This window comes from Lethenteron reissneri, unplaced genomic scaffold (assembly GCF_015708825.2).
Source record: "Lethenteron reissneri isolate LAM-NWPU_2019-01 unplaced genomic scaffold, ASM1570882v1 scaffold_1024, whole genome shotgun sequence".
NCBI lineage: Eukaryota > Metazoa > Chordata > Hyperoartia > Petromyzontiformes > Petromyzontidae > Lethenteron > Lethenteron reissneri.
The window spans coordinates 3,132-15,244 of NW_026890700.1; the positions used below are offsets into that span (position 1 = coordinate 3,132).

The 12,113-nt window shown below is 45.9% G+C and overlaps 1 protein-coding gene across 1 annotated transcript; it reads left to right on the forward strand.

The window, feature by feature from the left end:
* Positions 1-3,622: 3,622 nt before the first annotated feature.
* Positions 3,623-11,527, forward strand: LOC133361411 (uncharacterized; the record flags this gene model as incomplete). The annotated part of the gene is made up of 7 exons (XM_061580337.1): positions 3,623-3,862; positions 4,618-4,709; positions 5,153-5,265; positions 7,676-7,794; positions 8,261-8,393; positions 8,999-9,092; positions 11,111-11,527. Coding segments are annotated over 7 exons (1,208 nt in total), but the record flags the coding sequence as incomplete, so codon positions are not given.
* Between the last annotated feature and the right edge of the window lie 586 nt (positions 11,528-12,113).

Sequence of the window (12,113 nt, forward strand, 5' to 3'; positions counted from 1 at the left end):
CCACACGAGGTGCTACTACTGTACGTGTTACATTTTATTTTGGTCTTTCGCTAAGAGTCACCTAGATAGGTTAAACATTAATATGTGTACACCTCCCACCACCCCTGTACCCCCCTACCCCTCCTGCACCCCTCATCCAGCAGTGGATAGAGTCTACCCTACGCGATATTGACTCTAGACGTGAGTATTGAGAAAGACATCCAAGGAATGTGCTTAAATAAACAACTTGGAGGCCACAATCGATTCTTGGCCAGAGCCTAAGCCACCACCCCTTGCTAATAAGTGACGTGTCGAGTCAACAGCCCACTGAGTCCTCAACACAGACGCGGGCGGGGTGGGTGGGTTGGAGAGCAGCGACCTCCACTCTCGGTCAAGTCGCGTGCTGACTCGCATCTTGCATGCTGCTGCTACTGCTGCACCATTGCTGCTGCTGCTACTGCTGCTACTGCTGCACCATTGCTGCTGCTGCTGTGGTGCTGTTGCTGGTACCTCTATCAGCCAAGCCTCTCATCATCACCTGCTCCTGTGTGGGTGAGTGGGTGGATGAGTGTGTGGGTGGGTGAGTAGGTGAGTGGATGAGTGGGTGGGTGGGTGAGTGGGTGGGTGAGTGAGTGGGTGGATGAGTGTGTGGGTGAGTGTGTGAGCGACTGGGTGAGTGAGTGAGCGACTGGGTGAGTGAGTGGGCGAGGGGTGGGTGGGTGGATGAATGGGTGTGTGAGTGGGTAGGTGAGTGTGTGGGTGAGTGTGTGAGCGACTGGGTGGGTTAGTGTGTGAGCGACTGGGTGAGTGAGTGAGCGAGCGACTTGGTGAGTGAGTGGGTGGGTGAGTGGGCGGGTGAGTGGATGAGTATGTGGGTGAGTGTGTGAGTGGGTGGATGAGTGAATGAGTGGGTGAGTGAGTGACTGGGTGAGTGGGTGAGTGAGTGTGTGAGTGGTTGGGTGAGTGGGTGGGTGAGCGACTGGGTGAGTGAGTGGGTGTGTGAGTGGATGAGTGGGTGGATGAGTGTGTGGGTGAGTGTGTGAGCGACTGGGTGAGTGAGTGGGTGGGTGAGTGTGTGAGTGGGTGTTGAGTGTGTGGGTTAGTGTGTGAGCGACTGGGCGAGTGAGTGAGTGAGCGATTGGGTCAGTGAGTGTGTGAGTGTGTAGGTGGGTGTGTGAGTGAGTGGGTGTGTGAGTGGGTGGGTGAGTGGTGTGTGAGTGTGTAGGTGGGTGTGGTGAGTGGGTAGATGAGTGTGTGTGTGAGTGAGCGAGCGACTGTGATGAGTGAGTGAGTGGGTGTGTGAGTTGGTGGGTGATTGAGTGGGTGTGTGCGTGGGTGTGTGAGTGGGTGGGTGAGCGACTGGGTGAGTGGTGGGTGTGTGAGTGAGTGAGTGGGTGAGTGGGTGGGTAATAATATAATAATAGTACAATTTGTAACGCGCGCAAATTTGCAGACGTAGTGGCCGCAACTCAGAGGCGCGGAGCCAAGCTCAGAGTCACTCAAAAGCACGTGGTTGTAGAGGTGAGTTTTTAAGTGTCTCTTGAAGGAGGCGATTGAGGTGATGCTGCGAATGTGCAGAGGGATATGTTCCAGACTGTTGGGGCTGCCACCGAGAAGTGGCGCGTAGACACGATGACCATCCTGGATCTTGGTATCGAGAGGAGGTCGTGAGTCGCGCTGCGCAGGCATCTGCCGTGTGCTGAGCTGCAAGTTGTCAGTAATGAAGAAAGATACGGCAGGCAGGCGGATATGAAGGCGTTGTGGCAGAGGCAGGCGGTCTTGTATGTGACCCTGCTGGCGATGGGGAGCCAGTTGAGAGCGCGGAGACGAGCTAGTGAGTCGAGGCGGGAGAGTGAGTGTGGGCAATGACGACGCGTGCTAGGTTATTTTGTAGTCTTTGAAGTTCTTTAGGTTGCCAGCGGAGGTCCGGACTAGGACGGAGTTGCAATAGTCAAGGCGAGACCCAACTATGCAACATGCCAAAGTGTTGGCAATTTCAGTAGAGATGAGAGGACGTATGTGTCTAAGAGCCTTCAGGTGAAAGTTACATGAGCTGATGATATGGTTGGTTTGACGGTCGAAGGATAAAGTTGAATCGAGGATGATACCGAGGTACCTGAAGTGGTCGGTGAACTTGTTGATGTGACCGAAGATGTGTATGTGTGTGGGGAGTGCTGCTGAATTGAGACGTTGCTTGTGTAGTGACATAAGAAGGGAGGGGCTGCTGGGGGCTCTGGGATCCCAGGCAAGTCCAGACGCTTAAGCCTCTGGGTGCCAGGCACTGGGTTCCCAGAGGGTCCAGACTATTAAGCCTCTGGGCGCCAGGCGTTGGGTTCCCAGGCGCTTAAGCCTTTTTGGCGCCGCCAACGGGGGGGGGGGGGCTGTGTGTGCTCTGTGGGATGTCTGGTGGCGCACACGGCCCCACCCCTCGTTAGACTAGGCATAAAAGGAGAGCTCCCTGGACGATCAGGGCCCAGTTGTAACTCAAGACCCAAGACCCACGACCAGCCATCTGAAGACCCTGGGATGCTGTGAGAGCCAGCGTGGGACTCTGGAACTCCCGACTCTACGACCTTGTGAGGGCGAGTTGCAGAGCGTAGCCAGAGTAGAGTATCTAGGCTGTGTAGCTAGGCTGTAACAGAGTATCAGGACTGTTGGAGAGTTGGACTGTTGGAGTGTTGTATTGTAATAAAGAAGTTACCTCTACAAGTGTCTCCGGAACCCGTTACACTTGGTACCTAACATGATGGCCACTGACTTTTTCGGATTAAGGGCTAGGTTGTGTGCAGTGAACCATTGTTGCATGGCGGTGGTACATTCCGAGAGCCTCTCGAATCCAGATGCATTGCTAGAATCGATGGCGGTGAATATAATCGTGTCATCCGCGTATGAGTGATGCTTAACACCGAAGCTTGCAATGAGCCGGCCGATCGGGGAAGTGTAGGCTGTGAAGAGCAGGGAACCTAGTACAGAGCCTTGGGGAACCCCCCATTTTGAGGGTGTGGAGTTTATCCTGTTATGTACGAAACTTGGGAACCCTAGCTACATACAATGTCTGCTGCCAGTTTTATAGGGCTGAACATTGAAAATGTCTAAGTGTACAATTATTGCGATTACCATGTCTCTATAGTCGTGGTTGAAGAGACATTGTAATGTTTTTAAACTATTTTATCTTTTCCTGTAATTTCTTGAAATTCTGTTTTGGCGGGTTAAGTAAAAACATGCCTTACAATGGCTGCCCATAAAAAAATTGTTTTAATGCATTTGTTTTCTGCCTATTTGTTTTAGTGGCCAGGTACTGGGCCGATTCTGCTGCGAGACCCGAGTGTGTGCTTCGCCGGGGAGAGATGTAAAAATGTAGGTGAAGAATGAAATAAAAATTAATAAAAATAAAATAATAAAATCACGACGTTTCGGAAGCAACACAAGCTTCCGTCTTCAGGTGAAACTGTCACAGCCAAATATCTGTATCACTTGAAGACGGAAGCTTGTGTTGCTTCCGAAACGTCGTGATTTTTATTTATTTTAATTTCATTTTTTACCTACGTGACTTTACCGAAAAAAACTAAGAGTATGATTCCTTGCAGTCGTGAAAGCTTCAAATCTCGAAGATATCAAAATGGACGAGCGGTGCATGCATCAGACGATGAGGAGCTGCAGCAGCAGCAGCAGTCTCCAAACAATTGGAAGGCTCCTTCACACACCAGGCAGAATGCAGCTCAGTCTGTGCAGCAGTATCATCCTGCCTTGGCAGAGGCAGCAACCCAGACTTGTCAGTCTCCACAGGCTCAGCCAGTTGAGCACACCCCACAAGTGCCTAAGGTGTCTTCTGGCAGCAGTCAGCGACCGAGTGGAGAGGCGGCTTCTGATACGAACTCCCAAGGTGATCACTTTGACTGCCCCTTGTTCACACACACGTGCTGTCTAGCTATTAATAACATTTGAGGTTTTTGTAAATTATATAATTTCACTAATAGGGGTTTTCCCCTTTTTTCTGGCAACAAAACTGACACCTTTTGCAAGGAATAATGCTTACATTAACCACAATACTTGCAGTCAAATGCAAACAAAAAACAATACTCTGATAATTTATGCATTGTTTTTGAAACTGATTGGTCCACACCAGAGACAGCTTTCTTTAGAGCCTCGTCTCATATGGTTTTCGACCAGATGACGCCAAGTATTGTGGTTAATGTAAGTATGATTCCTTGCAAAAGGTGTCAGTTTTGTTGCCAGAAAAAAGGTGAAAACCCCTATATTTTAGTATTTTGGTACTGGCAAAGGAGGTCCCATGATGACGCCTTTTGGCGTCATCTGGTCGAACACCATATGAGACTAGGCTCTAAAGAAAGCTGTCTCTGGTGTGGACCAATCAGTTTCAAAGACAATGCATAAATTATCAGAGTATGTTTTTTGTTTGCATTTGACTGCAAGTATTGTGGTTAATGTAAGTATGATTCCTTGCAAAAGGTATCAGTTTTGTTGCCAGAAAAAAGGTGAAAACCCCTATTAGTATATTTTGCTACTGGCAAGGGAGGTCCCATGATGACATAATTTCAATGTATTATTCTGAAAGAAATTGTCCCTGCGTGTACTCGCCTTACCTGTCCGCTTTTTGCCACTTAACCAAATCCTCAGGCTGCGTGAAAGTGGTGCACGACATGCTGATGACTTCAAGCAACTGTGGCAGCAATTGGCCATCCGACCAAGAAGACATATTTCACCTCCTGGTAGTTACCTGCTTTCGTTTAAATTCCTCGTTTTCCGTACTCATTGACATGTAATTTTGTCTCTAACCCCTCCCTCTCTCTGCCACTGCCCCCTCTGCCTATTTAAGGCCACTCCACAGAGACGATCTCCCTCTCTGTACCTGTGTTACTCTCTCTATGTATCTTGGTGATATCTGTCTGCTCATATGTCTGTCTATAGTTGTTCTGGTTAGAATTTTTTGTTGCTATTTCATTTATACCTGATGATGATTGCTTGTGTTGCAATAGAAACGTCGTGATTTTTATTTTATTTTACTTTTATTAATTTGAATTTTTTACCTACGTGACTTTACCGAAAAAACCTAAGAATATGAATCCTTGCAGTCACGAAAGCTTCAAATCTAGAATTCACAATAAGCATTTGATGTTTTAAAGAATTTGCTCTGCGGTCTGTATGTATGTAGGTGCACGGGAGAGAACATTTTGAAATATTAAAAAAAATCAAGGAAAGCCTGGAGCTGGTCCGAATGCTGCCCAAGGATGTTGTCAGTGTGTTGCGCAACCTGCAGCAACAACGGTACGTGAACACGAAATAGACACATCGCTGCTCGTGCGAGACAAGTTCCCGATTGCTGCTGTAATTAAATGGTAGCAACAGAAGGGAAGTAATAAAATGATAAAAAGAAAAATAATAAAATAATTCTCACGACGTTTCGGCCACAACGCAAGCAGCCGTCCTCAGGTGAAAACCAGGTCTGTCGGAAAGACAGCGTCTGAATGAAACAGCACACGTGCTTGGAGCATGTATATAAGCTGGGTTGGAAGGGGGGGGAAAGGGGGAGCCTTGACAAAATAATTTGCATATCAAGAGGAATTTAGCATATTTCCATATCCCCTCCCTTTGATGCTGCTAATCCTGCATAATGCACGGGCATGAGTAGTACTAATCACATACCTGCATTTGCCATAAATATGCTAAATTCCTCTTGATATGCAAATTATTAGTGAATAATGTTTTCTCCTGGAAGAATCGTTTTAATTTTAAATCATTCACAGAGAATGTTTTGTATTATTGCAACGAAATACATTTGACAACGCTTTATTAAATTTGACATCCTGCACCGAAATTTTAATTTGAAGCTGTTATTTGTTTGCCTGTTGACTGTTCGACTTTCAAACAGCCATTATTCAATTCATGTTCATGCTGATGCAAATCTGTCTTGATTTTCCAGCTGCTACTCCATTATACACTGCACAACTACATAATGTTACATACAAATCTGACATGTTACATACAAATCTGAATTTGAAGGTACTATTGGTTTCACAGTGACACTTGCTCACCTACTTTCAAGCAGTCATTGCCATCCGGTTAGAGCAATGCAGTTGCGAAGTTTGTTCCAATTGACGTGATTGACAAACGGCTTCCTGTTGGATGCACCAAAGTGTTGCTTTTTAAATCCTTTATATTAAGTTCGCTTGCTTGCGCGCTTACGACCGTGCAAATCTTTCGGTCGTTTTTTAACCCACTTCCCGTGATCCAATCGAGCTGACATTTTGCACGCAGACTCGTTGTGCGTGACAATTTATTTTCGTGAAAAAAATTTCCTAAATTTTCCACTTTTTAGGAAAACATTTTTGTCATATTTAATTTAAAATACCAATGTGATAAAATAAAACTCTTACTCAAGAAAAACAGAAATGAATAATAAAATAAAACCGATGCCACGCATATAAAGGATTTATAGTGAAAAACTTTGTTTTTACGGGTTAATTTTTTTATTTTGGATTCGAAATGTTGGAAAGGCAATGCTTTGCAAGATCACATTTTTGTATTTTATTAATATTTTCCTCTGACATACTATATGGGAGATGCTGAGCATGACAGATGCATGGACACTGAACTTTCTGTATAATTCCCGACTGGTATGTGTGAGTTGGTAAAGGTGTGAAGCATCAACATACGTGGAGATTTGTGCATGGCTCGCTGTGGGCAATGTATATAGGATGGTCACCCACGCTGAACCCAACCTAGCTTATGAGATCAGATGCATTGCAGTTGATGTTGTGATAAGCATGTGGGGCATTATCAGAGTTTAACTCATTGGAATGTGGATTATATCTTCATATTTTAACTTTAAGCACATGTCCATCTTATGATCCAAATGGAAAATATCTAAAAAAAGATTTCCATATTCAAAAATTATGCAATATATCAATATTCAGTGTCTATGTAATGTAAATAACTCCCATGTTGGTTATGAATACTGAGCAGTAGTTCATTGACATCAGGTTGTGCAATGAGAAAAGATGCAGTTGTCATGTGCATCAACCACTATTTTTTTGGGTTTTTAAAATCCTTTATATTAAGTTCACTTGCTTGCGCGCTTAGGACCGTGGAAATCTTTTGGTCGTTTTTTAACCCACTTCTCGTGATCCAATCGAACTGACATTTTGCACACAGACTCGTTGTGCGTGACAATTAATTTTTGTGGAAAATGTTTTCCTAAATTTTCCACTTTTTAGGAAAAAAAAATGTTTCACTAACACAATCATATTTTTCCTAAACACAGAAAATTATTCAAGAAAAACAACAAAAATGTACAATATAAACAATCATACAAAAACTGAAAACCTTATAATCCTTATATACGACTTTCCTTATATTTAATTTAAAATACCAATGTGATTAAAATGAAACTCTTACTCAAGAAAAACAGAAATGAATAATAAAATAAAACCGATGCCACGCATATAAAGGATTTATAGTGAAAAACTTTGTTTTATTTTATTTGACTTTTATTAATTTTAATTTTTTACCTACGTGACTTTACCGAAAAAACCTAAGAATATGAATCCTTGCAGTCACGAAAGCTTCAAATCTAGAATGAAAAAATAAAATTAAACCGATGCCACGCATATAAAGGATTTATAGTGAAAAACTTTGTTTTTACGGGTTAATTTTTGGGGTTTTTTCTCCCTCCCAGATACGTGACGGAATTGCGTGGCAGGCCGTCCAACCTCAGCCGACACGGAAGCGAGTGTTCACAGGAAGTCTTGGCCGGCAGCCAGGGACCCTCCAGTGCCGGCGAAGGTTCCTCATCAGGTGACGCAAGCTCTCCCTGCTCGGCGCAGCACATTTCTCTGCACGGGACGTGGCGGCACGCGGGCGAATTGAAAGACGCGACACAATTTGCCACAAAGTGATACGCAGTCTTCTTGGTTCTTTCGGTAAAGTCGTCACGTAGAAGGGAAGTAATAAAATAATAAAAATAAAACACGATAAAATACAATTCTCACGACGTTTCGACCACAACGCAAGCAGCCGTCCTCAGGTGAAGAACAGGTCTGTCAGACGCTGTCTTCCCGACAGCTCTGTTCTCCACCTGAGGACGGCTGCTTGCGTTGTGGCCGAAACGTCGTGAGAATTATTTTATGATGTTTTATTATTTTATTACTTCCCTTCTACGTGATGACTTTACCGAAAGAACCAAGAGGATGAATTCAATATTACTCGTATATGTGTTGAGGTGTAAATGTTTTTATTGCGAATGCTCATCCACTGGTTGCAGGCGTTGCACAGAATGTTGTGACGGGTGAAGCAAATGGATCCAATGGTCCCCCACGGCCACCGGACGGAGACAACCCACGGGCCCGGCTTGGAACCCTGCCGGACAGCGGCAAGCCTGGCAACGCTCTTTACAAGTAAGTGCCCTTTAGGTGCATCATCGTCGCCACCTTTAAACATCGTCGTCATTTTTCGATTTAAAGCTTTCGTGACTGCAGGGATTCATCTTCTTGGTTCTTTCGGTAAAGTCACCACGTAGAAGAGAAGTAATAGAATAATAAATATAAAACATAATAAAATAATATAATAATATAATATACATGATAAAATAATTCTCACGACGTTTCAGCCACAACGCAAGCAGCCGTAACGTCGTGAGAATTATTTTATTATGTTTTATTTTTATTATTTTATTACTTCCCTTCTACGTGACTTTACCGAAAGAACCAAGAAGATGAATCCCTGCAGTCACGAAAGCTTTAAATCGAAACGCAAAATTCGTAATGGGTTTGGGCTGATTTTTGCACTTGGATTTCCAATAAAAAATGTCATTATTTTCCATAGGGATATACAGTACAAGCAATGTAAGTGTTGCTTCACATGTTATTTCTAATCGCAATGTTGACGGAGTAAAAATGTGCAAGTTAATGTAATACAGCCGTACAAAGTACTTGTTCGTGCTTCTTGTATTTGGTATTAACATTTTGGAGCCTTGTGTGTTGTTGTTTTTTCGTGTCTCAAGCTTCCTGAAACAAATCGACTGCTTGGAGTTTTTGGAGAATTTCACTTCACGTGGATTGTCGAGTGTCCAACAGCTGATGGACGTTACTCTACAGGCAAGTTCCTACGGACGCTTCCATGCAAACTACGCGTGTTTTTTAACGTTTACAGGATTGGGATTTTTTTTAAGTTGTGCAAGTTTTTCTGCAACATAAAAAATGCACAAAGAAGCTTGGAGAAGATGGAAGGTTGGAATTAAACTTGTAAAGAGTTAATACGTGTGTGGGTGAGTGGTGAGTGGTGAGGGTGAGTGGTGAGCGTGAGTGGTGAGGGAGAGGGGTGAGTGGTGAGGGAGAGGGGTGAGTGTGAGTGGTGAGGGTGAGTGGTGAGGGTGAGTGGTGAGTAGTGAGGATTGTCGTGCCACAAGAGGGGGCTCTGGGACCCTAGGCAGAGAAGCCCTTGCGGCAGGCGCTAGGATCCCAGGCACCCCAGACACTTAAGCCTCTTGGCGCCAGGCGCTAGGATCCCAGGCACCCCAGACAGTTAAACCCCTTGGCGCCACCAACGGGGGGGGGGGGGACTGTGTGCGCTCTGTGAGATATCTGGAGGCACACACAACCCCACCCCTCGTTGGGCACGAGGCATAAAAGGGCAGCTCCCTGGCCGATTGGGGCCAGTCGCAGGTCAAGACCCGCCAGCCAGCCAGCTTAGGACCCTGTACCCCTCGTCCCGCTTGTCCTTGTAAGGGCCGGGGCGCTGTGAGGGCCAGTGGTGGGACTCTGGGACTCCCGGCTCTACGTCCTTGTGAGGGCGAGTTCCGAGGAAGCCAGAGTCCAGACCCGCACCTTGGCTGGGTCGGGTCAGGTAGCCTCCCCTAGGGTAGTTGTAGCCGGAGGACCCCAGAGCGTAGCCAGAGCAGTGTACCTAGGCTGTGTACCTAGGCTGTGTACCTAGGCTGTGTACCTAGGCTGTGTACCTAGGCTGTGTATCTAGGCTGTGTACCTAGGCTGTAACAGAGTATCAGGACTGTTGGAGTGTTGTATTGTAATAAAGAAGTTACCTCTACAAGTGTCTCCGGAACCCATTACACGTGGATACCGAAACATGCAAATAAGAAACATTGACAACTGCAAAAAAGTAGATGGGCTTCGGCAAGGGAACATCACTGGACTGCATTGTGGCTGGGAAACAAGACCGGTGTTGGAGTGGCATCCAAAGTAGAGCACACATCACCAAGAGGATGACCACCACAGAGATTCGAGTTGTGAGATTAGTTCGTGTGTAGTTGATAGATGGATCGTCACATAGCTCGAGTGAGGAGGCTGAGGAGTCCTGATCCAGTAGTGGGTACAAATAAAACACATTCCTCCTGCGGAGGGAGCGGGTAGGAACGTTGGGTTGCTCGGTCAATGGCCAACTGTGAGGGCCGGGCACAAGCCGTCGTGAGTAGGTTAAACGTTGAGTTTTATAAGGGCACCACGGGGTGACCAGCCCCTCCCCACCCAGCCCCACCCCTCCCCACCCACCCTCTCCACCCTCCCCACCCAGCCCCTACCCACCCTCCCCTCCCACCCTCCCCTCCCCACCCCCCAGCCCCTCCCCACCCTCCCCTCCCCACCCAGCCCCACCCCTCCCATTTTTGGATGCACGACGGACAGACACAATAATCCCCTGTGGGCTGGTGGAACCAGGTGGTTCCTACCAGTACTACCGACTGATTTTGTACATTAATTACTCTGAGGAATACACGTCGTCAGAAATTTGAAGAATGTTGTATCGTACACTATGGGAACCTCATTTGCCAGTAAAAATATCATAATTGTTTTTTTACCCTTCTATCTGGCAACATAACTGACACCTTTTTACAAGGAGTCATGTTTGTATAGACCGCAATACTTGTCTCGGGTGTGGACCAATCAACTTCAAGGACAGTGCATACATTATCAGAGTTATGTTTTTTGTTTGCATTATGACTGCAAGGTATTGCGGTCTATACAAACATGACTCCTTGTAAAAAGGTGTCAGTTTTGTTGCCAGATAGAAGGGTAAAAAACCAATTATCAATGTTGTATCGCTGAACAAAATTTGGTGTGTGTGTGTGTGTGCATATTTTCTGTGTTTCGCTGGATTTTAGGACTTGGATGAACTGGGAGTCCCAGAAGCCAAAAAGCAACTGCTATTGAGTGGAATCGAAGAGCATGGTGTGTCGACCACGATCTCCAGCGAGACGACGCTGCAGCGCTCGTCCAGTGAGGAGACAGTCCACCTCAGCTCCGAGGACGACAACGATGACGGCATCGACACCAAGGATGGCATCCGTGCCAAAGTGTTCCCAGCGCTGCGGCCCTCTGGCAGTCATCTGTCCTCTGTCGGCAATCGGTATCGCAAAAGCAGCATTGCCAAATACAATTTGCGAGCGCACGCTCGCCAAGCCGTTGACTTTCCTCGTGCTGGCAGCTGGGGAGGCAGTAGCAGCCTGGAGGTGCCCAGGAGCAAGATGCCAAAATTGTCTTCATGCTCTGACATCGAAGAAGAGGAGGGGCTGGAGTGAGGAGAGGAGGGGGGTGAGCGATAGATGGATGATGGTGGGAGGTTGTGTGGGCCGTGGGATGCACGTTGTATGAAAAGCCCTTGGGGTAAATAAGCTGGTGTCTTTCGATTTAAAGCTTTCGTGACTGCAGGGATTCATCTTCTTGGTTCTTTCAGTAAAGTCACGGTCGACAGACCTGTTCTCCACCTGAGGACGGCTGCTTGCGTTGTGGCCGAAACGTCGTGAGAATTATTTTATGATGTTTTATTGTTATTATTTTCCTTCTACGTGACTTTACCGAAAGAACGACGTTTCGGCCAGAACGCAAGCAGCCGTCCTCAGGTGAAGAACAGGTCTGTCGAGAAGACAGAGTCTGTTTTATTTATTATTATTTTATTTCCATTCTACGTGACTTTACCGAAAGAACCAAGAAGATGAATCCCTGCAGTCACGAAAGCTTTAAATCGAATTTCCTTTGAGCTTGCTTGCATAGTTTTTTTTTTTACAGAATGCAGTCAATAAAACATAAAGCTGCATCTTGGCTTTACTACCCAAGGCAGGAACTTGTCTCTTCCAAGAAAGAAGTGAATGACTTGTCAGTTTTGTT